Below are 27,181 nucleotides of genomic sequence, written 5' to 3' on the forward strand. Positions count from 1 at the left end.
TTAGCTTGGGCCTTGAGTGTTTATTTTTGTCTTCCCAATATATTTTCTTCCCCAAAATATCAACAGAAAGCAAAATATATGAAGCATTGAAAGACCCTCAGTATGCATGTATTACATATTGTTGCAGAAATGTGCTTTGGAGTTGTAGAGATTCATGTATTAAAAAAAGAGGCTTGTAAGCATGAGTCGTTGCTTCTTTGACAGGGAGTAAATATAGATCTCTAAGTTAGTTTGTACACATTTTGTACCTTTTTTAAAGAATGTTACTGAATACAGATTTTTATATGACTATGTTAAAAGATCTAATGTCATCACAAGTGAGTAAATGTATAGTAAATACAGCATATTCACACTTATTCTTTTTCTGGTAATGTGTTATTAAATCACTACACATGTATTTAACCCAGGAGACCGGGCCCTCCTTAATAGCTAAAAAAAACCATACTTTACATTGTTTTATCAGCTCAATACTTCATGACTGAATTGCTTATAAACATAATTTTGAACTGATGACATGTTTCAGAAGTCCACTACAGAAAAGAACACATCACTTCTGTTTGGGGGTTTCAGAGACATCAGCTGTTAAATGCAATGGATTTTCATCTGTGATTATTATTATAATCCTGAATAAGTCCTACAACGGTTTGTTCATAAGGTCTAACGGGAACCTCTAACTGACAACAACTATAAGTAACTTAACTATTTATATAACATACTGCACAATTCTTTGTCTGTGAATGACATTTTAAGTTATTTTATAAACAGAACTGCCATAAATTCACTAGTTCCAACATCTCCGATGTAATCTTTGTTTTCTGTTTTCTTGGGCCACTATAATAGTAACTAGTAGTAATAACAGTTTTTGACTGTTGGTTGTAAAAAGCAAGAAATTTAATTAAGTCATCTTGGATTTTATTTTATTTTATTTTTTTTACTGTTGTCTGACATTTTATAGGCCAAATGAAATATCGTTATTGATTGAAATAATCGGTAGCTTAATCGATGATGAAAGTAATCGTTAGTTGCAGACCTAAACGAATGAACAAGATATATGTCCATCCATAGCTGTAAACATACAAAACATCAAATAACTGTTTGCTGTGTGAAACAATGTCTTTTTCATTAAATGTGCAGCCCAGTTTGTGGCAAAGAGGTTACCATTTCAAAAACTTTCTACATTTTGGGGCTTCAAAAGAAATCCATTTGAAAAAGTTTGCAATTATCATTACTTTTACGCATTCAAAGGTCAAAGGTCTGAGGAGAAATGCCTCATTGCGTAGTTACAGGTGTTTCTTTCAGCGTCACCTCTCTCCTCTCAGTCTCAGATGGACTGACGGTTGTATTCTTGGGGAGGATGCATCCCGTCGTAGTGAAACTCTCTCCACTGCTCGGTGCTCTCTCTGGTCCTCTCGTTTTGTTCTGGAAGATTGTGAAAATTTTCGGGGATGAATGAGCTGGTCGAGTGAATGAACTCATCCCCCTCAGCTACATCAGAAATCAGGGTTTGCATACCATCGTGCTCCTCTTCAGCGTAACTCTCAAACTCATTCCTCTTCTCCTCGTGAAACTCTCTCTTCCGTTCATCTGCAGCCAGAATCTGCCTCTGCTCAGCTGCAAGCACAGAGGAGGAGGAGGATGAATGAACTGAGCATGAAATGATAAACATCATAGATTATGTAGTTTATTGTCATATTAACCCGGCTGCTATTTGCTGAGGAGGATTTGCTGATGAAGCAAACATAACATCAGGCACACAAACAGTACATATAAAGCAAAGATTTTAATCTATTTTAAACACCATGAGTTGATGTTATACAATATACAGTTCACTTTTTGGAGAACTACATAAAACTACTTGCTCATCTGTGCTTTTCTGCAATGACACAGCAGCTTTTTGGGCTTTGTTTGGGTTGCTTTGTGTTTTCCTTTTTTTGTAAAAATATGTACTGACAGAAAGTAAAAAAAATATTTTCTTTACATTTCAATCTGGACACCCTTTGGGCAGGAACCACAGTTTCAATTCAAAGCTAGTATAGACACACACCTACTCAACACCATGACTGTTAAACATCATAAAACCACAACCTCAAAAAGATCCACACTACTGAATCTTTGTGTCTGAACAAAAGCTGCTTTTTGTGACCTTCAATAACGCTGGTATTTGTGGTGAAGCTGTGATTCACAGAAACTGCTTGTATCCAAGGCCGACACACACAAACATACAAAACCTGGACCCCCAAGTGACGGAAGGAAGTCTAATGAGTCATGTCTCACCTTTTTTACTGGATACAGAAAGATATGTGTGGGTAGAAAGCAAGTCCATCTTCATAAAAAAGTGACTGGTCTCTGTAACTGTTCTTCCTGTCCATACTTCCTAATGCAATATTAGTGTAAGTGATTGAGGACAAAATCCTTGTCCTTGTTTGATCCAAAAATACATCCTAAAGTTCAGCAGAAGTTAATATGAGACTTCAACAGTCTGAGTTAGACACATCAAGTGGGTATTTTCCAACACTGCAATCTCTTTAGTAAGGATGGGTTCTGGTAACCCGTTCCACTTTGGATCTGGTTCCAAGTTTGTACTAATATAGATACAGAAGAGTGACCTGCATGTGACCTCTGACCAGCAGCATTTAACATGCGAAGAAGAACAGAACACATTCAAGTACTCGTCTGTCATATGTGGCCAAGAATGTGTCAGTGAAACTCATACACTAGTAGTAACATTAGAAAGCTTCTATAGCTCAGATAGGAAAGGTTTAGGATAGCCATGCGTAGGCTTTCCAAAGTCAGGTCACAACATTGTGACCTTTACCAGAATTCCCAGCACAAGCCTGAGCATGCAGCGGGAGTTGGAACTCATGTTGGAAATACAAGTCACTTTTTGAATTACAAGGTTTAAAGTTTATAAGATATCCAGATGAACTGCAGATCAGGGAGTTGCAGAGAACATATTTAATAGGACAGTATTGAGAGCAACTACCTACTATTTTTGGTTTGTTATCCTTTTCAAACATTGCACAGCAGAGTTAATCATCCATAATTTTCTTCACCTGACACACTACAGCAGACCAGCTTCTTCTGGCTCACCAACTCCCACAAAAACAAACAGTCAAACAGCAGCATTCGTTCAGAGTCTGATGCCTACGTTTGGATGTCAAAGCTTTGCTTTAAATTGTGCCTCAACATGTCCACCTACACAAACAGTTAGTACATATATCAGATATTTTCCTTTGCAAATTTCATTTATCTGCAAGTGGGATGTTGTGCTTTTATGTCATTATCCAGCAGGAGAGGCTCCTCAAAGTGAGCACACTTTATTTGTCTCACTTTTTTTTTTAAATGGTTTTTCTCTGACCCCTTTTGCCTGTGTGTCGGCACATTCCACATTCAACGCCGAACTGCTCACCCACTCACTCGTCCATCTCAGTCTTTTCACTGTGTTTTACTGCTTTGTGTTCATTTTATCCCTCCTTTAGCTGCACAAAGTGTCATGTTGTTGATACACACACGGACCCACTGTATGTTACACAACTCCAACTCAGAGCAGCAGGCTCAGTGTGTGCTCTCACCTTCCTGTTGGCAGAACTGTACATAACAGTGCTGTTAAATCACTCTTGAATTTCAAACATTGTACAATATGGGAATTTTCACACACTTGTAAAGAGGATATTCATGGATATACTCTGAGGTGAGCTCCATGCTGCCCTGTGGCTCCTGCTGCAGCCTCCAGCAGAGGAAGCAGAGCTGCTGTGTGACCAGACACGTCTGACTCTCTGGTCTCGGGTCAGGCCAGGTTCAGAAAACAGTTAACAGCTGCTGGCTGCCACAATTAAAACAACATAAAGGTCATCAATATCATCTCTGTCCATTCAAACTGCAAATTAAGGTATTCAGTTTCAAGAGTAATTTCATCTATCTGTGAATTTTCTTAAATAAATAATAAATATAACGTGTGGTTATATTGTACAAAAAGAAGTATTATTTTTTTACGCAGTATTCAGATGCATAATATCATGTTATCAGTACTTTTATCTTGTTTAGACGATAAATGCTTTGTTTTGTCCATGTCAATCACATGAGCATTAATTATTTCTCTCCCAGTGGTTCTGATGTTTTTGTCTTTACTTTTTCAAGGGCCTGTTGTGCAGGACAATTTGTCTTGGAGCAGAAAATGTTTCATTCAGATCATTTCAATCAGAAATTTGAGAATCAAATGTCACTTTGTTGATACTGGTGCTGCCCTTTCCTGTCTTTTTTGGACAGAGTTACACCCATTTCTAGAAGATTTCTCATGCACATAAACCCTCACTGGATTTATCTCAGCTCTTTAGCAGATTTTTTTGTTTTGTTTTGAGAGGTAACAACTGTGACAAAGTTTAGCACACCATAAAGTTTTAAAGACAGGTGTGTAAGATCAAAAACTCTTCACCGTAAGGAAACTATATAAAACTGTACCCTCACTTTTTCAATATTAATAAATCACTAGTAATAAAGTGAGTACAAGTGATCAACAGTGTGCAGGATGTTTTGGTTTCTGAAAATGAGAAAAAAAAAAATTCTTGAGAGAAATGGTTTCACAATGACTCATTATTTGTATTAATGAAGGAACAATTTGGATGCAACATATTGACTTTCAGCGTGGCATAACAGTGAAAATATCCTATATAATAAGACACAGATGCCAACAATTACCCCAAACACACAACCACACACACCACCTTGGCTGGCCAGACCTGAATCCAAACTTCCACAAACAAAACCCAGAGTGAACTCACCAGTAATCTCATCCTGAGACTTCACACCCCGTCTGCTGCGTCTTCTGAAGAAGTTTGATGCATCGGCCTCATTCATGAAGATCTTCTTAAGCAGACCTGCAGTGGGAGCAGGAGAGGATTCAGTTCACAACATGAAGGGATAAAAAGAGAGAGGATATAGAAGAGATGCAGCTGTTGCAGGTCCTCACCTTGTGGGTCTCTAGAGCTTCCTGTGCTGCTGGGCACAGCTGCAGAGTCGGCCTCTGGAGACACTGGGCCAGGGGACAAGACATGAAGGCTCTAAATTAAAACAGGCTCCCATGCTTACCTCTCCATGAAATACAAAGGAAACAAACAGTCATCTTCACTCTATTTGCTTCAAAGATGATCCTGATATAAGTTCTCCTGCAGCAGACTCACAGGAAAGTGCATGAAGCACGGCGAGGAGGGCCAGCAGGGTTGCATTTGTCCAGGACATCTTGAGTTCTGTGTCTAAATTGGTGAGAGATAACGAGTGGTGAGGCAGACCAGGAGGGAGAGGTGAGTAAGATGTATGTGAGAGGTGGGGTGGGAGCCTGGAGGAATATTGACCGCTTGTGAGAGGAAAGGGAGGGAGTGACCATGCAGATCGGATAAGAGGTTGAATCCAACAAACAGCAGAGAGGGTTTCCAAGTGACAGGAAGGTGCCGAGGATTTAATATTGACTTGAAAAAGTTATTGTGCTCCTTTAACCACTTATTCAGTCATTATGCTGCAAATAAATGTACGTTTTCTGTAGTAGATCCACCATGTACCTTTTGTCAAAATCTTTTACTTAAGTAAAAGTACTACTACCAGTGTGGAAATACTTGTTTACAAGTAAAAGTCCTGCTTTCAAGATTTCACATATGTGAAAATGTAAAAGTATATGCATCAAAATATACTTAAAGTACCAAAAATAAATGTACTCAATATGCAGAATGGCCTATTTTATAATAATGCTGATCACATTTGAATTACTTTACATATAAATGAAGTCTTATCTTAGCTTGTAATTACACATAATAATGTATTTGTTGATTAAATTTTGTATTATTAATACTGCAGGGTAACAAGTGGAGTAAAAAGTTACATTTTTGCCTCTGAATTGTAGTGGAGTAGAAATACTCAAATAAAGTCCATGTACAGTACTTGAGTAAATTCACTTAGTTTCCTATTTCTTTAATCATAGAAGGGGAAATTTATAGGGCTCACTGTTGAAATTACACCACAGCCTGGCTATGCACCAGTTGCCTGGTTAATATCTACTTGCAGGAAAAAAGATGGATGTCAGACAACAAAAACACTGACGTTTCTGGAAAAAATTGGCAAAAAACAAACGATGCCCAGAGCTGGAGAGTTTTTCTTGCCAAATGTCTCCTGTGCAGATGTAGCTGAAAGAGGCCCCTCAACAAGGCCGCTCCCTCTGCTTCTGCATAAGGTCCTGCTGGAAAGTATGCAGCCTTCTGTTTGGCTAGCGTTTTTCCCACCTGAATTCTGGCTTCCCCCCAGAAAGGACTGAATGTTTAAACTGTTTGGGATTGTTGCTCAGGAAAGTGAGAGGAAGTTGGAGGGGAAGGTTTCAGGACGTGTTGTAAGTTTGCAAGTAAGTGAGAGAAGCATGTAAGAGGAGGAAAATCTTTCTAATATGCACCAACTGATTATCAGTCTGTTAGTTTTGAATTCAGGAAAAGTGGTACATGCTGCTTTTGATTTTTGTCCTTTAGATAGCAGGTTATCTCAAATACAGACATAATCTGATGGGATGTTTGTCCAGTGTGCAAGGAAGTGATTCGTTTTAGGATGTTACTCAAAACTCTAAAAACTTAACATGGTAAGATGTAGAATATACACTGTTTCTTAGTGCCAAGTAATATACTGTCCGTTTCTGGTGCAAATCGGGTGATAAGACAAAATTATATACTGAACACTAAAGTGAAGAATTATCCTGACATCTAACTAGTATTCACCATAGGCCCTACATATAATATATATTCATGCTCACAGTTAGAGGTAGAAAATACTAATAACAATAGACCACATCAACAATAATCTGACTAAACAGCAAAATATAGGTAAGTATAAGGGGAGATGTCCCCGGAGCTCCAAGTAAAAGTCTTGCATTTAAAAACCCTACTTAAACAAAAGTATGTAAGCAACCTATTATCAGCGAAATTTACTTTAAGTATAAAAAGTAGTAGTGCATTTAATTGATGTATGTTTAATGTAAGCTCATTTTACCTACTTTAGAAACTCTTGGGTAGTTTAATCTGCAGCAATGCATCATATAAGATCGTCAAGTTTGTAGTGTTGCTGTCCTGTGAAAACCATCTACTTCTAAAAACTAAACTTTTCATGAGCTTAGAGAAACTGCCCTGTTTTCAGCTTTGTTAAATAGTTTATTTAGCTTAAGAAGTAGGAGGATTTTTTTCCAGCCCTTAAAAGAATACTTCAGTAATCTTACACATATTGTATTGTTTGAAATTTGAATATCTGTTTATATATTGTGCATGTGCAGCATTGAGGGGGGTACAGTTGCATTTCAATGTATTCACAATTTGACATTGTTTTCACTGGACAGAAATGGTATGAAAAATTGTAATCTGTAAAGTAACTAGTAACTAAAGCTGTCAGACAAATGGAGTGGAGTAATGTAAAGTAAAGTACAATATTTGCCTCTGAGGTGTGGTGGAGTAGAAGTATACAGTTACATAAAATAGAAAGTACCTTGAATTTGTACATAGCGACTAAACAGACATATAGGCAAATCTTGTGCACACCAGAAAGTAGCCTATCTCCTGCACACCAGACACTATGGTGTGTGCACCACATACCTGTAACATCTCATGTGCACCAGATTGTATCTCCTGAAAGATATCTGGTGCGCACCAGATACTTGCTTGTGAGCACCAGATACTTTCTGGGAAAGTGATTTTTTTGACCATGTCCCTTTAAGTAGGCCCACAGTAGGCCCTACTTGAGTAAATGTACTTAGTTACATTTCACCATTTAATAAATTAACCTTACATCAATGACTCAGTTGTCAGGTGAAAATAAAAATGGATATTTTGTCCATGTTTTCTATTTATGTTTTGTGACTTTACTTGTTTTTATATATCTTTTTATTCCCCTTATTATGTTTGTTGTTTGTTTATTTTATTGTTATTGTTTATTGCAAAATACCAAAGCAAATTCCTCGTATGTAAAAACTGTAAGTGAAAACCTACTTGGCAATGAACACGACTGTGTTTCTGACAATCTAGGCCTGCAGCATTTCCTCCAGTAAGGGCCGCTGTGGGCCGCGCTGACAACCTCCCTGTCTTATCCAGCACCAACAGTTAGGAGGCGCTGTTTCCCCGCTGACATTTTGATGACACGGCTGTGTGGTGGCAGTCAGGCAGAGGACACATTCAGATCAACCAGTAATCACCATCGTCTCTCACACTGCCATGGTCTGTGCAAACGAAAAAACAACAGCAGCGCTTCCTATTTTCTACCGGGAGTGAAAGTTTAAAGGATAAAAAACAAAACCATGCTACTGGACGCTACAATCCCGCGGATGTAAGCGACATTGAAGACCAGAAAGTAGCCACCACCACACCGAAACCACGAAGACGAAGCAGTCGGTGTTTTTTTTCCACGCTCGGAGGGAAAGACGGCATCCGGCCAGAGAAGAAGCTCCGAGGTCGGGGACTCCGGTCGGAGTACCGCTCATCGTTTCTGGTGAGAATCCTCAGTTTTTTTGGCGTAGTTTCTGTGAATTTAACACAGCGAAACATCGGCTGAACCACCGGTTGGAAACATTTACACCACCGTGCGTTGACACAAAACAGGTTTAACAATGTAGCAATGTTTAGTTCGAAGAACCTCCATGTGAATGCAGCCGTTTATTGTGTTGAGCTTTACACTTTGTCCCATTCACCGGTGAATGGTCGCATTTAACTAAAACAAACTGTGAGCTTAGCCACATGCAGCATTAATGAATGGTAAACTAAGTTCAGAGTGGTTAATGGTTTACCATTCCTTCCTTTGTGAGTTCATGGTTAAACATTTGCGTCTACTTTGTTGTTAAATACCACACGGAGCAACACAAACATTCTCGCTGGTTAGTTGTTACTAAATTGTATGAGGTTTGGTTGTGAAAGAGAGGGAGGGCTGGCTGGCTGCTCTGCATGTATCGTCTTGCATAGTTGCTACCAAAACATTCACTGACCCACATTTCAGCAATGCCCTGACCAAATGTTTCTCAAACTACTTGAAGCACCGCGAAAACTGTACCAGCCTATGCGCCTATGCACACACACACACAAACACACACAGTGTGTATTAACAACTTTAAGACCTTTCAGCTGTTTGTAGCAAGGTCAAGGCAGGAGCCTGTACGGGAAACAGCTTGAGAAAGACTGCAGTTTCTAGGAATCTCACCCCAAGAGGCTGCTTTCAACGAATTCCTGTACTCATGTCTTCTTTGTATGGGGAGTTAAACTGTGTGGTTGTGAGATGAGTGTGAGTTTAGCAGGATGTCCAAAAGGAAGACATCATTGTTCTGGAGAGGGGAGGAATGTTTATGGCAAACTGGTGAGGAAGTTTGGTGTGAAAACACCCAGGAGCCTGTGTGGTTACATATTTATTGCCACATTTATTGTTCTCATGTTATTGGCCTTATCCTAAGTCTACTGACTCAGGGTGTGTGTGGTAAATGTATTCAAAATCACTTGTAAAACAATCAAACTGATGGTCACAAATATTAACATTAACTTTAATAATTACATTCGTTTAGTCTTTAATTATAGCTTGTTCAGAATCAAAGATTGGAATCAAAAATGTCCTGAACAATAGGGGGTGCAATTAGTGATTATTTTCCACTATCAATTAATCACCAGATTATTTTCCAGATTAACTGATCGTTAAGTCTTTTAAATGTCTGAAAATACTGAAAATTGACCATCAGAATTGACGTCTTGTTTTGGCTGACAAAAATGTATAGTTATTTGAAGCTAAATATTCAGTTTACTGTTATAGAGAAGAAGAACCAGCAAATGTTCACATTCAAGAAGTTCAAACCAGTGAATATTTGGCACTTCCTTTACTTAAAGCATCACTCAAACAATTATCAAAAAAGTTTATAATACATTTTATGTTGATTAATTAATCGATATATTTTAAGAAACCAAACTTCTCAATGTTAAATGTCAAACTGAACAATAACAACAGGAATTGAACACAAAAATATCTGATGGTAAATGGACTGCAGTCTTTCGACCACTCAAAGTGCTTTACACTACATGGCAAATATACACGCACATTCAAATGCTGATGGCAGAGGCTGCCATGCAAGGAGCCAACTGCTTTTCTGAAAGGAAACTAATATTCACATTGATGGCACAGGAAGCAATTTGGGGTTTAGTATGTTGCCCAAGGACACTTCAACATGCAGCCCTTTAGAGGAGCTGGGGTTCGAACCACCGATTGTCTGATTAGTGGACCACACCCAAAAATAAGTGAAGAAGCAGCATTCAGTGCCAGCTTTTGACAGTTTTAAAAACTGATTCTGTTTTGGTTCTGTACCCGGTTCTACTTGTCACTATTTACAGTCTGTATTGTTTTACTGATGGCTGAATGAAAGAGCTGCTGTAGCACTTTCTCTCATTTCCTGTGAGGAGGTTTCAGTGTGACAATCACAAGCTGTTGAGTTTCCTTGCAAGATGTGTATTATCAAGGAGCTTTAGGAAGTATGTCTGTTTTGGACTCAAAATACCGTGTGTTACGCCTGGTACCTGCAGGGGTACAGGGAGCTGTTGGGGGACAGTGTGGCCGACTGCCTGTGTATGTTGGTTCAACGTGAGGTCGTTCCCTTGGAGAAGGCCTAGGGGATGCTGGTGGCAGGGTAACCTGACCCGCTGTGAAACAGCTGTAGCCATGCGGTGCTGATCTCTCGAGTCCCAGTGCAGATCAGATGATGGGTCCAGTATGTGTATTGGGGTGTGTGAGTGGGAGCATGCACATTAATGGTTGTGTTTTTTTAGATTCATTCTCTACTTTTGAACATGCTATGATACATAGAAAGATTTCAAACCAGACTTAATAGACTTTTTGGGGTGATTTAAATTCCTGGACTAAGGTTTTGCTAATACAAGTGTATATTCTCTCTGAGTGTGTGAGCTCATGTTTAACCGGCAGGCCAAGACAGCTGGCTGAAGGTTAATGTGTCGCTGCTCTCTGGGGAGCAGCTGCTATGTCACAGGCACCACTCCTATCTATAGATAGCCATGAATACAAACTCTTCCTCTTTTCTCTGCTGCATTAACACAAGAATTCTGGCACCAGCATGCAGCTCAGGCCTCTCATATGCAGTTGTCTCACAAGACAAATGCTGCTGCTTGCAAGTTTGACCGCCTCCACTCCCCGACTCTCTGAATCTGGAAATGTCTGGTGGTAGTAAAGACCCTGCTGCAGCCACTGAGCCAGCTGGCTGAGAACCTGTTTGATCGAGTTATACAGTAATAACTTACACCACATATCTGGGTTGTCATCTGCAGTATTAATGTCTGAAACAGGTGAGGGACAAATATTGCCTTTTTTCCCGTCACTCTTGGCAGGATTTGCTGTCTGAACACTTGTCTGGTCTTTATTTGGAAGCAGGCACACACACATCTTCATCCAAACCAACGTTATTACAGCCAGCATAGCATCGCATATTAGGAATCAGGTGTTCATAATTAAGTTCTCACTGGTGTAATAAAAAACCATGTTAAGTCCATGTGTTTAGTTTTTTAATTAGCTGAATTTAGAAACCCCCAGGCCCGCTCCACCATGGCTCAGTAAGTTTTTCTAATTAGGGATTGAGAAAGTAGACCACTGTTTCACAGCTAAAAATAAATGTCAGGTTCCTTCTTAATGACATTATCAATTTTCCATTTAATTAAAGGCTCAGTGAGTTTTTCACCTCTCACCAAGTTAGAAAGAAAAAGTACCACAAAGGAAAACATGTTGTTTTTCCTCATTTCTTTTGATTCAAATAAAACAACCATAAAATGAATCAACAATACTTTTGAAAATCAATCATTTATCAAGCTGAAATTCCAAACATTTGCTGAAATATGATGATTTGCTAATAAACGAATAATCTGATAACTAAAAAAGCATTTCATTGAGAAAATAATTGGCCGATTTAATCAAAAGTAATTGCCTATTGCACCCTATAAATGATTCATTGAAAAATAATCTTGTGTTGTACAGTCGTAGCAGAAAAAAGTCAGTTACAAACAAGATACCACCTTAACTTTCTGAGCGGTTTGCTGTAATAAACCATGCAGGCTGTTTGAAATTACTACAAAGGCTAATGAAGGCTGTTTGTGTTTGCAGTTTGATAGGGAAACTGATATTCTGATAACCCCATCCTGCCGTCTGCCCCTAGTTAGATAGCAGCGTGGCCTGCTGTTTTCTTTTCACAGCCATGAAAGGCTATCAGGACCTGTCGGTGAGACGATGAGAGCTGTGCGGGCAGGAGGGGGAAGGCTAATTGTCGCTCTCTCTGATGCTAATGCTCTGCTCACTAACGGACGCCAGGTGACTTGACTCAGGCTCAGATCAGATGAGTCCACGCCTGGGCGATTATGTCTGTAATGAGCTGTGATAATCATGCTGCCTTTTGTCTGGAATGATTTACGGCAATTAACATATCTATCTATATATTGATGCAGATATGGGGAGAAATTAACATGTAAAATATTATTTTATATACAAAGGATTCCAACAACAAAAATTGGATTGAATAAAAAAAAAAACATAGTCGTGACACTAGTCTGCTTCTGTCAGATCTGTTGATCTCAATACCCTGCTTTGAACCCAGCTGGATCCACAAGGCTTATCTGTCACAGTTCATGCTGGCCTTTCATCTTGTTCATAAAACCGGTAACTTACCAAGTGTAAGTGGTGCTTTAGATGTATAGTTTTCAATATATTTATGAAGGGAAATTCATTTAAAATAGTTTTTTTTTTTTGCACCTGCCAAATGAGTTCACGCAATGGGAAAATCTCTGAAAGAGTCCCCATTGTGCAAATATGTGAGCCTACATTTATCTAGAATATTGAAAGCAATAGTAAAAGTGGATTCTTTCTGTGACAAATGCTGTCATTGTTATAACTACACACAGAGTCATGTGGGGCAATTTACAAAATAATACAACTATCGGTAATGCAGAGTCGAATGTCTTGTCCCGGTTTCTAAAAAGGGAGTATTTCTTTTCTTACTCTCTTATATCTTTGGAAATTGCATAGCTTTGAGTTTTAGACTTTGTGTTTCCTAGGAAATTATTTAGTAGAGACATTAAGCCACCCAGATCTTCATGTGTCACGTTTCGTGATCAATTTAGTTAGTAGATGACGGCTAAACAACAGCCACACTCATTAAATACGTAACGTCTGCTGTGTGAAATGGTCCATCTGTTGATTTCCCCTGAAGGTTAATGTTGTATTTCTTCTGATGTTAGTGGAGGTGGAGGTGGCCCGCCTCCACTATAAAACACTGTGGGAAAGCCGGGACTGTTTGTCAAGTAAACCGAGCAATCGGAAGAGGTGACCTTGAGCTCTGGGAATTCTGTATTTTTAGGGCTGTAGCTATTATTTTCATTATCAATTGATCTGCATTGATGAATTGTCTGGTCTGTAAAACATAAAATAAACTGAAAATCCTAGAACATGTGGTGACTTCATCAAGTGACTTCTTTTATCTGACCAACAGTCTGAAACGTCTAATATGATGGTGTGATGTAAGACTAAGAAAAGCATCAGATTTGATTGATACATTTGACTTGAACACCATTTTATAGCTCAGTGTACCGTTAAACTGCAGCTATGAATCTGCAAAATTGAACTTGGTCGTCTATCTGAGTGCAGCCAGTGTTGGTCAACAGAGAACTCTTAGAGAGGAGCAGGCCTGTCACTCAAGCCGCTGTAACCATAGCAGCAGTGTTAATCAGCTAGTGTTGAATCTTATTGCCTGTGAGATCTGTGGCTGTGCGTCACTGGCCTGGCCTCCTTCGGCCACAGGCTCTGGCTGAGATGTCTGTTGACACACACACACACACACACACACACACACACACACACACCCCTAGCCTTAACCATCACAGCTAAGTGCCTAACCCTGCTCCGAACCTTAACCATCACAGCTAAGTGCCTAACCCTGCTCCGAACCTTAACCCATTTTAACTCTAAAACTAAGTCGTAAACAGCCCTTGAAAATTGTGGGGTCCAGCATTTTGGTCCCCAGAAAGCTGTCAGACCCCACAAGTATAGTGGGCCCACTCGCACACACAAACACATCAGCACGGACCTGTCTGTCAGCACCACTCTGCTCGGTGGACACAGGTGACACGTGAGACAAGTGTGAAAGCAGGGTGAGGAAAGAATGTGCATCAGGGTGGATGGAAAGGGTCAAAGAAAAGAGGCAAAATATGATGAACCTGGGCTTTGTTAAGTTCAAACTGTTAAATTCTCACTGTTTAAGTAGAAGTGAAGTAACCTGCTGCAGTATGTGGGGGAAGCATGCCTGCCTGGTTGTCATGCTCAGCTCAGCACCATGCAGCACACCACTACCTCCTGCGTCTCCTGAAAAAGCCTTCTATTTACTGTGTACAATGCAGCCTTTATATAAGGCCCCCATAATGGAGCCAGCTCCTTCACTCATGTCCTCATTGTCTTGGCCAGGATGAGAAAAGGCTGCTCTTTAGAAAAGCAAGGCTGAGCTCACCCGTGAATCATGCCAACAGTCACGCTTGTTCTCTGTCTTCTTCTGTGAGCAAGGCAGCAAGGGGAGGAGAGGCAGGCAGGCAGGCGTTTCCTAGGGCCCCCCATTCTCCTGAAGGTAGTGACACTTTAGGTGGTTAACTGAACCCTGTAGGGCCCGCAGAGAGGTTTGTGACCTTGCTTTTCCTGTTGCTGTGGGTGGCCCAGACAGCAGTCACCCTATGGCAATGATAGTGACTGTGGTGTGATTGGTTAGTCCAGCAGAAGTGGCACAGTTGCGGAGACTCCTGCAGTGAAGTTCTAGTCTGGCATTGCAGGACTTCTGCAGGGGGTGCTGGTTCCTCCCAACAGGAGCTTTGGCCTTACCCTTTTAGTAGCCCTCTGTTCATCATGTTCACTCATGGCCGCAGCAGGAAAAGAACAGAATGCATATGAAGCATATGTCTGTTTTCACCACTGCAGCATCCATAATGCCCCCACCCATCCCCCCGTTTCCCCTGCATTCACCCGACTACATCCTGCAGACTGTACTGCCATGAAAACAGAGAAAGGAAAATGCAATTTAACATACAGCTGGTGATGTCAAAGAGTCTGTGTGTCTGTGAGGCGAGAGTCATGTTATGGCGTGTTTGAAGGCTGGTTCAGGGAATGAAAATGCAGACGTAGTCGGGGGAGCTGCAGGAGTGTGTGTGTGTATGTGGGGGCAGTGTGGGGTTTCCATAGGGTGTGAGATGGTGGGAGATGGAAAATCAGCATGCATGCAGTCTCCTTCCGTGCTCTGCATTTTCAACATCGAAAAAGCAGCGGGGTTGCCATGGCAACAAATCCCAAATCAGCGCAGCGCTCGGACCCCACATTTCCCCCACTTTCTTCCTCCTCCTCGTCCCTGGCCAACTCCCAGCAGATCTGGAGCTCAGACCTCAAACCGGCCTACTTAGGGGAGCAGGGATAAGGCTTGGAACAGGGATCATGTCCAAAGCTCCACACTCGATCCCAGAGCAGGAACGTGTGCCAGCGGATACGGGTGCACAGTAGACAGCTCCCCTAACTCACAACTGCTGCCATTAACTTTCCATGGAGCATTCAGAAAATGATTTGTATCCACGGTCTGCTGGATATTAGGTCTTATCCCGGTTATTTATGTGATGTTAATGTGCCTCCACATTTACTTTCATAAACTAAGATGGGATTCTGGATATTACCATGGAAACTGAAGAGAGATTGACTACAAAAACCAGCAGTGAATGGCCTGCCAGTTTATTCAAATTTGGTGGCAGATAATCCTGATTTGAGCTTATTCCAATGGTTGTAAACACATTATAGTGATTTTGTTTGTCCAGAATAATATCAGAGTGAGGGCTACAACTATCAGTTATGTTCACTATTGATTAATCTGTTCAATTTCCATTACAAGTTCTTGGAGCCTAAGCTGACATCTTCAAATGCCTTGTTTTGTTCAACCAGCAGTACAAAAGCCAAATGTATAAATTATATAATACAATAATATAAAACAGAGAAAAGCAGCCAATCGTCTCATTTAATATCAGGTAATAAGTAAATATTTTAGATATTGATTTTTGCTTTATTAAATTATGAATCAATCATCCAAACCTGATTAATTTTCTGTTGATTCCTTGACTAATTGTTTCATAACTAATCAGAATGTTACATTTGTATTGAAATCAAAACATGCTGGGAAAACTGTCGCCCCAGACTATTAAAAAAAACTATTGAGACTATTAAATCATCAGTGTTTTGATTGGTAAGTTGTCCTCTTCAGGCACCCTTCAACCGTGGGGAATAAATAGTTTTCCATTGGAGTTATGATACATATAGCACATGTTGCAGGCTGTGTGTAAGGCTGCAGCAGACGAGCAGTTAACACAGTTGCTGTTCGGTGGTTCGACAGACTGCTTGCCCTTGCTGGAGCTGATGTGTCGTGAGGCGGACTGATGTGAAGCTGTTATGACAGTCGAGTTGACTTTCTGCCTCATCTCAGTTCCTGGAATAATTAGATTGATTGTTGCTTGACTAAGAGCACAAAAGGACAGCATGTAAAAATGTAGGATTAAAGCTGTAAAAATATATATTCTGACCAGCCTGAATTGAAAAATAAGGCTGCAGTGGAGAAGAGTGCTGTTCAGTATTTTTTATAATAACAATGTGAAAACAATATGAAAGGTTGTGCTTGTAGTGAGGAACCTTCAAGGAATGATCACCTACACCTCTAGCTCTACTTTGTGGAGCTTTTATACCAAGTTTCAGCTCATTGTTAATCTGTCAGGTATGCAACTACACTATTTTAGTTCACTCTCACTGCTCTCATAGCGTTGTATTATATTTGGCCGCAGCAGGCAGCAAAAAAGCTCCAAAAACTTACTGTATACTACGTGCTCAACAGCAGACAGGTACAGTTAGTGACAAGCTGGTGAACTTAGTGGAGCATTCAGCAACTGAAATTTCCCGCAGGGGTTGGTAGACATCAAAACCTTGTGTAAAACCTTGTTTATAACAAAAGGGAGAGCTGCATCCGTATTGGTTTTGACTCCACCAGGGTTGCCCCTTGTCTCTGGATGGTATATCTCATTTGGCCTGGGAACGCCTTGGTAGGGATTAGGATATCTGGAATACACTGCTTAGCCTGCTGCCACTGCGACCTGACCCTGGATAAGTGGAAGTTAATGGATGGATGGATGGATGAATGGATGGACCGATTGATAGCATGAGGAAAGAGGAGCCCAATCCCAATGTCCCCCCTCACAGACTTTGAGGCGCGTTCCCAGGAAGTCCATGAGGGCTTAGGGCTGTCCCACTGTCAAATCGTCAAGTGCGCGAGGGCTTTCTCGCGGACATTTTGAGCCCTTTTTAGACCCTTTTCTTAAGTCTGCATTTCTGCAGACTTTTGCTGAGGGAATTGCCGACAGTTCACAGTGGTATGATGTGAAACACAGGGGTTACCAAGGGAAGCCTGGAAGCGAGAGAAATATCACGGCAAATCCGCGTTATAAGAAGAAAACGGTAAACAAACAAGCATCGACACCTAGGCTGATGTCAAAATTGTTGAAAGTTTTCTTAACTTAAGATGCTGCATAGAACACATGACGTCAGAGGAATGCAATAACCTTATTACACACTTAGTTTATTCAACTATTTATTCTATATTTATATATATTTATTCTGCTTAATGATACTGTTTGACCAACAATAGTGTATTCATTATTGACAAATATATATTGACATTTAGGCTACCTCTCCTCCACTCTGTAGGACGAGAGCCTGCAGGACTTAAAAATAAGGCAAAAACATAAAATAAAAAGTGTGCAACGTGTTTCAGCGTCGTCAAGGTGACGTGATAAAGTGGCAAAGTGCTGTCCTTTACAGCATTTTCAGCCCTTGCAGCCTCTTAAACTCAATCACTTTCCAAGTGACGTCAGTAAAGTCTGTGAGGGTTCAGGGCTTAGGGCTTAGGGCTTAGGGGGGGACATTGGGATTGGGCCAAGGGGTAAGGAAACATCAGGAAAGAGAGAGGGTGGCATGTGACAAAGATGGATGGCCAGAATTAAACCCGGAATGTCACGGGAATGTAATGGTATTCATCCTAACCACCACTGGATGCATTTTACTGCCATGTTGCACAATTTTTGGGTATTCGAGTTCATACTTTTCAGCTACCTCACGGCTATCTGCAGCTGTGAATATATGAAGTGTCATTGCATTGTTTAAGTGTTCATAATCTATTGTTTCATATTTCGTCTTTGTCCTAGTTTACTTTGGCCTCAAGCCCAGTTTAGACAGACAGTTGCTGCTGTCTGCTGTGCGGAGGGAATGGGGGGAGATGATTCAGCAGCAGCACAGCCTATTTCTCACCCCAGATACTGTTTTTTTTGCAGACATATGTTTGTTGTCTATTTATGTGAAGATAAAGTTTTAAATCAAGGATATTTGTTCACTTGGCTGCCGTTTGTTGTTACAATTCAGTCTCCATTGCAACAGTGATCAATAATTTAAGTTATTTATTAACTATTTAAGAAATATATTGTTGTAAACTGAATAAGTTTGGGTTGTGAACTGCTGGTTGGACAAAACAAAACCGTGGGCTCTGGGAAAGATTTTCACAATTTTGTGACATTTCACATTAATGTAAATGGAAGAAATAATTGATAGATGACAGATGAATTCATAATAAAATTGCTGTTATTTGCAGCGATGTTCTGAGAGAAGTTGTCTTTCTGTCATGCTGTTATCCAGTGGTCGCTGTGCAATGATGCAGGGAAAAAAGTTGACTGATGAAATTAAGTTCAGATCAGGGCTTCTTAAAGGATTGGTTCACATGTTTTCATGTCTGTCGTAAAACAATACACACACATGACCATATTTACCACAAAACTGTTTTTGGTTGCTTTAATTTTTTTTCTGCCCATACAGGCAAAAGAAAGATCCCTTTCCGCTGCAGTTCCAGTGGAAATGATGGGGAACAGTCCGTCTTCTTTCTGTAATAATATGATGCTTAAACAGCCTTTAGTTAGACAAATCAAATAGGTATTTGCCCAAATGATTACCTATATACTTAGAAATCAAGAAAGCGCTGTCGAGGGAAGCACAAAGAGGGAGCTTCATTCTAAACAAGACTAACTTTTGTCACTGCTAAAGCTTCACATTTCCTTTTGCTTGAACTTTTTCACAGAATGAGGACTTTTTTTGATATTTTTTCTTGTATCACTTGAAATTGAAATCACTTAAGGAAGTGGTCTCTTTGCGGCCGGTATGGACAGGAAGAAGAATTACAGCAACCAAAAACTGTTTCAAAGTACATATAGCCATGTGTGTATTGTTTCGAGACAACTGTGAATCCTTTAACTGATAATATCAACATTTAGATGGCAGTCTTAGTTTCAGCCATACTCTGTTCCACTAACATGTACTCCAAAGGCAGTAAATACTTTGACACAGTTTGGCTCTGGCTCTGGACTCAATTCAGGTTACATAGTGATATTTGGAAGACAAAAGCTGTCACAAGGGAATAGTTGACAGGCAGCGAGCCCTGAGGGGCTGTACTAGTCATGTGTTTTCATGTCTGTTGTTAATCATCATCGCTGCAGACAGACACTTGTCCAGATCTGCAGTAGTAGTGGAGTCATCATCTCTACATTGAGGTCACAGGGAGAGGCTGCTCCTTCCAAACATTCCCTAATATCTTCTGTCTTGATTTGACATCTTTTTACTCTCCTCACACAAATTCTCTCTGATTTTCTCTCTCTCTCACACACTCTAGCTCTTACAGTCAGTTACTCTCATACACACAGTAAATGCTGCTGGAATGTGGGATGTGGACTCTATGTGGCCCAGGCTAGTCCTGCTCCATTCAGCAGCAAATCCCCCTGGTTTAGGATTTGCTTTTACAGTCCGGTGTGCCAGGGACCATACTCACCCGTAAGAATCTCTCACCGACTTGTCATGTTTTTTGAGGGGGAAGAATGTGAAGTAATGTGCCTGAATGAGTTGAGTCATAATTAACGTTGAAGTGCTGATTGGCCTGTGTCATTGTTCGCCCAGTCAGATACCAGGTGACCTAACAAAGTCTTTGGTTTCAGTTCGTCTCTTGATATGGGATTGTGAAACATGGCTGCGGGCTAAAGGCAGTTGAGAGAACAGTTTTTTTTTTGTCAGTGAAATGTCAAGGCCCGCATCAACACTTCAGCTTACAGAATCTGGAAATATTCTTCTCTAACTTAAACAAGCTGTACTGTTGTCGTCTTACAAAGGTTACAACCACATCTGAAATACGTATTGTTTTATTTGTCTTCCTCAGGCCTCCCCTTCCTGAGAGCTCCATGGAGAAAATGAAGCGGTTCAAACGACGTCTCTCTCAGACGCTACGAGGCAGCCACACTATAGACGAGTCGCTGTCTGAGTTGGCTGAGCAGATGACCATTGAGGAGAATGGCCTGAAGGATAGCGGTGAGTTTTTGAAGCCATTTTGATGTTAATTGAATTGCAAAGTGGAAAGAGTCGCTGTATCCAGAAGTATTTTTGGATGCAGCATAAATTCCCATTTGAATGTTTTATGATGATATTCTCGATATTCTTAAATCATACATACATACTCGTTTCAGACATGGCATCTGTAATACTGCTGCCTTCATCTTTCTGTTAAAGTAATGTTTTTTTGGAATTCATATAGGGTTTAATGATACGGCGAGATATACATGGTAAATCCATCCAACTGTTTTAAAAATATTCACTTTAAACCAAAAAGATCAACCTCAAGCTTAGTGCTACATGAAAATAGAAATATATATATATGCTATATGGTTTGACGTATCACTTTATTCTCTGGGATTATTATTATAGGCAATGTTGTAAATCAATGGTCAGGACTGCTTTATGACAATATTGGATTTTGGCATCAACGTAACTTGTTTTGTCAGGTATTTAGGATTTTCCTGTTTTTCAGTTATTTTTTTCCAGACAAAAAAATGTCTATTTCTATATAGAGATATTGCAGTATAGTAATATATATTCAGTGATAGAGGATTTTATACAAACCATCTACTCCTACGTTCATAGGTCTTTGTACTTTTCTAAACATGACAAGACGATTATTTATGGGTAAATCTGCAATGCCTACGTGATGTACGTAGCATAGTTGGTGCTGCTGGAGATCAGTGGATCAGTTAACTGCAGTTCAAGTACTTTTTATCTCCATCAATAAGTGAATAAGGGAGTTCTAGTCCAACCATTACCAAAACAGCCATGACTTTTACAGAAAAGTAATTTATTTGCTGAATTTTAATGGCCTTCAGCTATCCGCTAGCGGTACTCCAACATAATTTTAAGCTCAATGATTGGATATGTCTCGCTGAAATGCACCTTGGAAGTTGTGGTTTACCTTTGTCCTTAAGCTTTTACTTGCGTCCAAGCCTTGGAAATCGTCTAGTTGCTGCTTCAGAAAATGAATATGACTTTTACAGGAATAGCTCCTTCAACTTTACAAATCTATGGGCAGTTTGTCTGACATGACTCTGTTACTCAGTTACTGTAGAGACACTATGTTCGACACTTGCAGATTCTGTTGTTGGTTATATAACTCATTCGGATCCTATTGAAGGTTGTGGCCTTCAGGCGTTAAAATAAAAAAGTAAAAGCAAAGTGGCACAGCAGCTTATCTCTGCTGAAAAATCTGCAGGGTGCGATGGGAGGGAGCACGCCTCGGTGTGCTACCACATCGTTGCCATGGCTCTCAGTATCTGGAAACACTCTGGAGTTTCCATGACAATGCCAAGGCAACTTGAATGACTTGGTGAAACCAGCCAGGCATGTTGATGCATTTTCCCTTTTTTTTTTTGCATCTTTCAGCTCTTCTTCTTCTTTTTTGGCCACCCCGAGACCCCCCTCCCTAACCCCCAAAGCTTCTTTCAGGCCTGTCCTCAGTTTTCTTCTTGTCTTTTGTTCAAATGAGAAGTTTTTTCCCCCCTTCAATCAATCTGATCATCCAAGTCCTCCCCTCCTCCCCACCTCCCTCTGAGAACTTACTGGACTTTGTAAAGAGCTTTTTGTATAGTGATTAACACCAGGTTTGGCCAGACTGTTCTGTGCTTGGTGAGTTGGGACACAGAATCGTGTGTGTGTGTGTGTGAGCTTTCATGAGGGGATTTCAGCAGCCTAGAGAGGAGACAGAATGGAGTAGCCAGATGAGATGTGATCTGAACCCTGTGATTGGGGGGAAGCGTTCTGGTTCTGATCTGATTATGTAACACTTATAACTCAGGCCAGCAGCAGCAGCTGCAGAGAGAGAGATGAGAGAGGTGGCACAAGGACCTGGATATTACATGGGGGGGCTTTGTATTTTTCTGTTGTCATAGGAAATCTAGGAAACGCCTCATTGGTGTTATATGGGAATGTTGATGAATACAACACAAATACAACAACAACAACAACAACAGAATAACAAATTGATGACATGGTTCCTAATATAGTGCATACCAGATGTTCTAGTTTTGATGTCCACACTGATAAAACTGTTACGTCACACAGCACTCTGAATCAGCCTCGAAAAGGCAGCCTGAATCTTGTGAGCTTAATTTTGGTAATAAGATTTAACTTGTGGAAGCCAGACAAATCAGAAAGCTGTAGGGGGATGGTTTAGACGGTGACTTTACCTGCTTCCTCTCAAAGCTTGTAAACTGTTTATTGTATGCATTGTAGATATAAAATGAAGCATGATTCAAGTTAAAGATACATTTGACAGAACAGTTGCCATGTTTTTCCAGCTTGACAATCACCGCCAATTGTTGATGACCCCAGTCAGGAGTGCATTTATCTGCATAGGAAGCTGTGATGATGAAGGAAAGCACATTCAGTCATCAGTTAAACAGACCAAAACAAACACCTATTGAGTCTAGCAAAACTTTACAGCGACTAAAACAAAATAGTAGTTGGTTATACAATTAGCAAATGTTGTTTAATTATGTTCAGATTTCAATACATAACCTATGTATCGGGTAGGGATGTCACGAGAACCGATCCATCTGTATCAAATCGATGCCAAAATTCTGAAAACATGACAGTAGTCATTCTACAGTACCAGGTGTACCTGGTAGGGCTGGGATGATATATATCATTTGACAATAGAAAAATCTCTATTGTTTACAATTATACTCTATTATTTATTTTGTTGTGTCACAAATTCCACACTTTGCACACTCACATTCCGCGCTTTGCACCGTGGTGAAGTAATTTTCAGTTGGAGATTCTATGATATCAAATCTCCAGCTTAAAACTAACTTCACTGCTGTCCGTTCTTCCACTCTTGCCTTGTTGCAGGGAATAAATTTGCATTCAGAATAAACAAACATGGAGGAGAGGGAAGTTTATGCAGAAATAGGTAACTCTGAACAGGAGGACAGTGCAAGCAAAGACGAACTCAGAATGCACCTGTCGTTATTGGTGAAATTAGTGACCATCTTAAAAGTGCAATACAATCCATTTCAATCGTCAACAACTGCTTAGTTTTTCAACATAGAAATCTCAAACCTTTGCCAATATAGATAGAGACCACTCATAAACAATTCACACATGTGAGTTTGTAAAGTTCAGAAGTTTTTTTAAAGGGATTTATTGTTTTAGATTTTTTATGCAGTCTGATAGTATCAAATCGGGTATCTAGAATCATGGAATTTCACTGGTATTGTTATCGACTACTAAATTTCTGGCATCATGACATCCCTTGTATGGGGTTAATTTTGGCCGTTAACTAAAATATAAATGGGTTTGCAAAGCATTGAACAAAACTGCAACCCAAAATTACCATCATTCCTAAATATAGCAAAGATTACAATAGCTATGTTTCCATTTAATTGTCATGCAAATTTTAAACGGGCTTTTGAAATGTCGCAAAAAAGAAAAAAAAATTAAATGCAAAATATGTGCGTTTATATCAGCTGGTTTGGAACAAATAAATCAGGCCACGGCAAGCATAGTTACGTCAGTAGTTGACGTTACCCATGGCGGTAATAAACAAGACATATGGGTTTCAAACCAGAAACAAAACCAGCTGCATGGAACTGATGGCCATTGATCTTAGAAAAACAGAGAGAGGTCCTCAAGAATGTGTTTTAACCCCGACAGCGGAAACAGCTGAACAGACTTGAAGTTTGCTACGTCAGAAGTTATTCGGCAAAAGTGTTTCCATCTCCCATTTAGTGCATTTACTCTTTTTCAACAAAGACAAAAACCACAGCAAGTGAGCGTAAAAACCTTTTTGCAAAATTAAGAATTTTTTTCTCGAATTTTGCCATTTCAATCAACCTTTTCTAATGCAATTCAAAGTTCACATAAAAAAACGTTGATGGAAACACAGCTATAGTGAAATTTTAAAGAAAAACTGAGAAGCGCAAAGGAAAAATTATGAATCGCAAACCAAATAACAGGCAGTACAGTCACCTGAAGCTGAAATCACCTTTCTTTACATTTCACATTGTTGCTCTTGAATGATAGTAATTTTGCAGTTTTTGTTGGATTGGTTGCAATCCCGCATTTCTTTGCCTTTTTTAACAGCCAAAATGAACCCAGTACACCTGTCCGCAGACTGTAGCTACCATAGCTGCCACCCCTGACTTGTTCCCATTGCTGCTTCAGACATATGACACGGGCTCAGTCTCATTCCAGCCTCTACACACTAACCCTAATCTGCTCTGCCTCTGTATGTTTGGGTGGAAGGTTAATCATATCCAGGGCCATCCCAAACCAGACAGTGTTGAGTAAGGGTCAACCGTAAAAGAGACCATGCACATAAAAAGTACAAACACCTAAAAACTCTTTCTCTCTGACCCTGACAAACTAATCTGTGTGCTCCTTAACCATCTTTCTTTTCTGTGATGGAATCGTCTACTCTATGTTGCCTATATATCTCGTCCTAATCTTCATTGCTCTTCTTGCACACGTCCTACAGTATCCATCTGTCTGAGCTCTTGACTGCTTAACAGCTTCTCTGGGGCTCCATTTTCTCCCCACTCTCACTGTTGGTATTTTAGTTGGTGCTATACATAATAAATCTTTCACCTCCATCAGCTCAATTCATGCTTTTGGACAAATGCTCCTCTGTCTGGCAGTTGTAGACCCTTTTTTCAAAAGAGCCAAGATACACTGCTGAGACTACAAGACATGTTGTTTACATAGACTCTCTCACTTATCTACTTTTGATATTGTAAATTTACTGTATTAGGGTTACACTGGAAGAGGGAACACATTGTAACTGCCCCAGCTCTGTAACAATTACGTAACGCTTCTTTCTGTGGGAGGAATGTGATATTCTGGACAAATCAAAGCACATTAATATTAGACCGCTCCAAATGACTTTGGTTTTGGTAAAGCCAAAGTACCGTTACTTATAAGCGGCATTGTGTTTTGTTTTATGATGATTTCAGGTGTGCTAAATAATACGTTTCTCACAAATTCTCAAGTTTTCATGTAGATTTAACACATTTCAATACCCTAAACTGCTCATTTCCAGAACACAATCTATTGTATAATCTGTTGTATAGTATTTCATCAGTGCTTTACTTTTACCATCTCTGTGTCTGTCTTTTAATGGATGTTGATACAATTCTTTTTTCTCGAAACCAGCCGTTTCCTACTGTTTATCAGTATCATCTGTTTGACTTCTTCAATTTCTCCGTTTTTAAACCTGTGATAAAGAAAATTCAGAATTCTTTTCATTTATGGAAACATACGTTATGTTGAATAGAATTTATTTAGCATGCAATGACCGTCTTACCAAGGCACAGAAGTTAACTGATATTACATGCAAATCTATGCATCAGTAGATTGCAAGTTAAAACCTCTTATGTAACTGTGATTTTTTTATACAGTCTGGTGTTTTGCCATGTCAGTTAGTGCATCAGAAAACATTAAGTCCAGCAAAATCCCTGAAATCCTCACCACCTTCCAACTACTATTAAAATGTTAAATGAAGTTTCAGCCAACTAGGCTTTTATTGATGTGTACTGAGATTTGATGTTTGTGAATGTTTGGAAAATGGAACCATGTAATATGCTTAGACAAAATTTTAGATAGTTTTTTATGATTAAAGCTCATATTTGATAAAGAAATAACACATGATCATTCTGAAGTACAGAGTATGTGAATAAACAAAGTTTTAGAACTAACATCACGCTTACAACGTGAAGAAGAATAATCCCTCGTGTGCTGTTTAAGCTTGAGCATTTTAGCACAAACAGTTTTCTCTGTTAATGCTGTTTCTCACAATGTATTCAGCATACACAGAAAAATGCACTTTTATAATACATTTACACCACAGAGAAAATTGAAGTGTGAAAGTCGTTGACCTGTTTAGCTGATGGTCAGATTATGCTGTAAAAAATTGTCCTAAAGGGCAAAAGTGTTTTTATAGTTGTTTTGAACGGGCACAATCGAAGGCGGAGACAAGTTCAAACCTTGCCACACACCGGGTCAGTATCCAAGCTGATACTGATCTTATTAACCATGTGACAGATTCACATTAAATGTAGCTTCTTTGTCAATATTTTCATTACCAGTTACATCCATTCAGTCACAGCCTCAGATGCTTAGTCGGTCACAGAGCAATGTGCATCCGTACGCATGTAAAATTATTTATTTTTGTTTTTTTGGCATCATTCAACAATAAAATGTTGCCTTATTCCACAGAGCCCATAGTGAGGAATGGTCGTCCTCCGTCTGCCCACAGTGTACACTCCTTCCTCCACCAGTACACAGGCTCCTTTAAAAAGCCGCCGCTGCGACGACCTCAGAGCGTCATCGGAGGAGGCCTGGGCTCTCTCATGGTCATGCCTCGCAACGGCAGCCGCCTCGGTGAGAAACACACACCATCACATCCAAGTACACAGGCTGGGATCACAATTGATAGTTGAACTTTAAACAGAGGTTCAGTACAGGAAATTCTTTTGTGTGTGTTAATAGGTCGAATCTGTTTAGAAGTTGCTACAGTTGCTAAATTTTAATACAGATTTCTGTTTAAATTTGATGTAACGCTGCTCAAAATAAATGCTTGCATGTACAATGTCTACATACAAAGCTAAACTCCTTGTCTTACACATTTCTACTGAGTCAGCTGAGCCTACAAACACACTGACATATTGTGTGAAAACATGCGCTC

The 27,181-nt window shown here is 39.9% G+C and overlaps 2 protein-coding genes across 4 annotated transcripts in view; one reads left to right on the forward strand and one right to left on the reverse strand.

Moving 5' to 3' along the window:
- On the reverse strand, positions 1-21,594 carry ucmab (upper zone of growth plate and cartilage matrix associated b). Of its 3 annotated transcripts, none has more exons than XM_046038452.1 (6): positions 21,416-21,594; positions 5,178-5,249; positions 4,967-5,029; positions 4,779-4,874; positions 1,513-1,611; positions 1-1,419 (listed from the first exon to the last, which is right to left on the reverse strand). In XM_046038452.1, exons 2-6 carry the CDS (start codon positions 5,233-5,235, stop codon positions 1,322-1,324), a joined length of 414 nt encoding a protein of 137 aa, XP_045894408.1. In that variant the 5' UTR covers positions 5,236-5,249; positions 21,416-21,594; the 3' UTR covers positions 1-1,321. The 3 variants fall into 3 exon arrangements, with proteins under 3 accessions (XP_045894408.1, XP_045894409.1, XP_045894407.1); XM_046038453.1 differs by lacking the exon at positions 21,416-21,594 and adding an exon at positions 9,202-9,230; XM_046038451.1 differs by lacking the exon at positions 21,416-21,594 and adding an exon at positions 8,004-8,519.
- Positions 8,124-27,181, forward strand: part of LOC123962368 (cyclin-dependent kinase 17-like) — a 32,669-nt gene continuing 13,611 nt past the window's right edge. Inside the window, exons 1-3 of the mRNA XM_046038440.1 lie at positions 8,124-8,499; positions 20,336-20,484; positions 26,713-26,877. Coding sequence (XP_045894396.1) covers positions 20,358-20,484; positions 26,713-26,877 — 292 coding nt within the window. The 5' untranslated portion in view covers positions 8,124-8,499; positions 20,336-20,357. The remainder of the gene's footprint in view (positions 8,500-20,335; positions 20,485-26,712; positions 26,878-27,181) is intronic.

The sequence above is a fragment of the Micropterus dolomieu genome, linkage group LG22, assembly GCF_021292245.1.
Source record: "Micropterus dolomieu isolate WLL.071019.BEF.003 ecotype Adirondacks linkage group LG22, ASM2129224v1, whole genome shotgun sequence".
Classification (NCBI taxonomy): domain Eukaryota; kingdom Metazoa; phylum Chordata; class Actinopteri; order Centrarchiformes; family Centrarchidae; genus Micropterus; species Micropterus dolomieu.

Coding starts and splice junctions, on each gene's coding strand:
- ucmab (XM_046038452.1), bottom strand. CDS start 5,235: ATGTCCTGGACAAATGCAACCCTGCTGGCCCTCCTCGCCGTGCTTCAT. Junction 5,030..5,177: donor CGTGCTTCATGCACTTTCCT/GTGAGTCTGCTG, acceptor CCCCTGGCCCAG/TGTCTCCAGAGGCCGACTCT. Junction 1,420..1,512: donor CGCTGAAGAGGAGCACGATG/GTATGCAAACCC, acceptor ACAATCTTCCAG/AACAAAACGAGAGGACCAGA.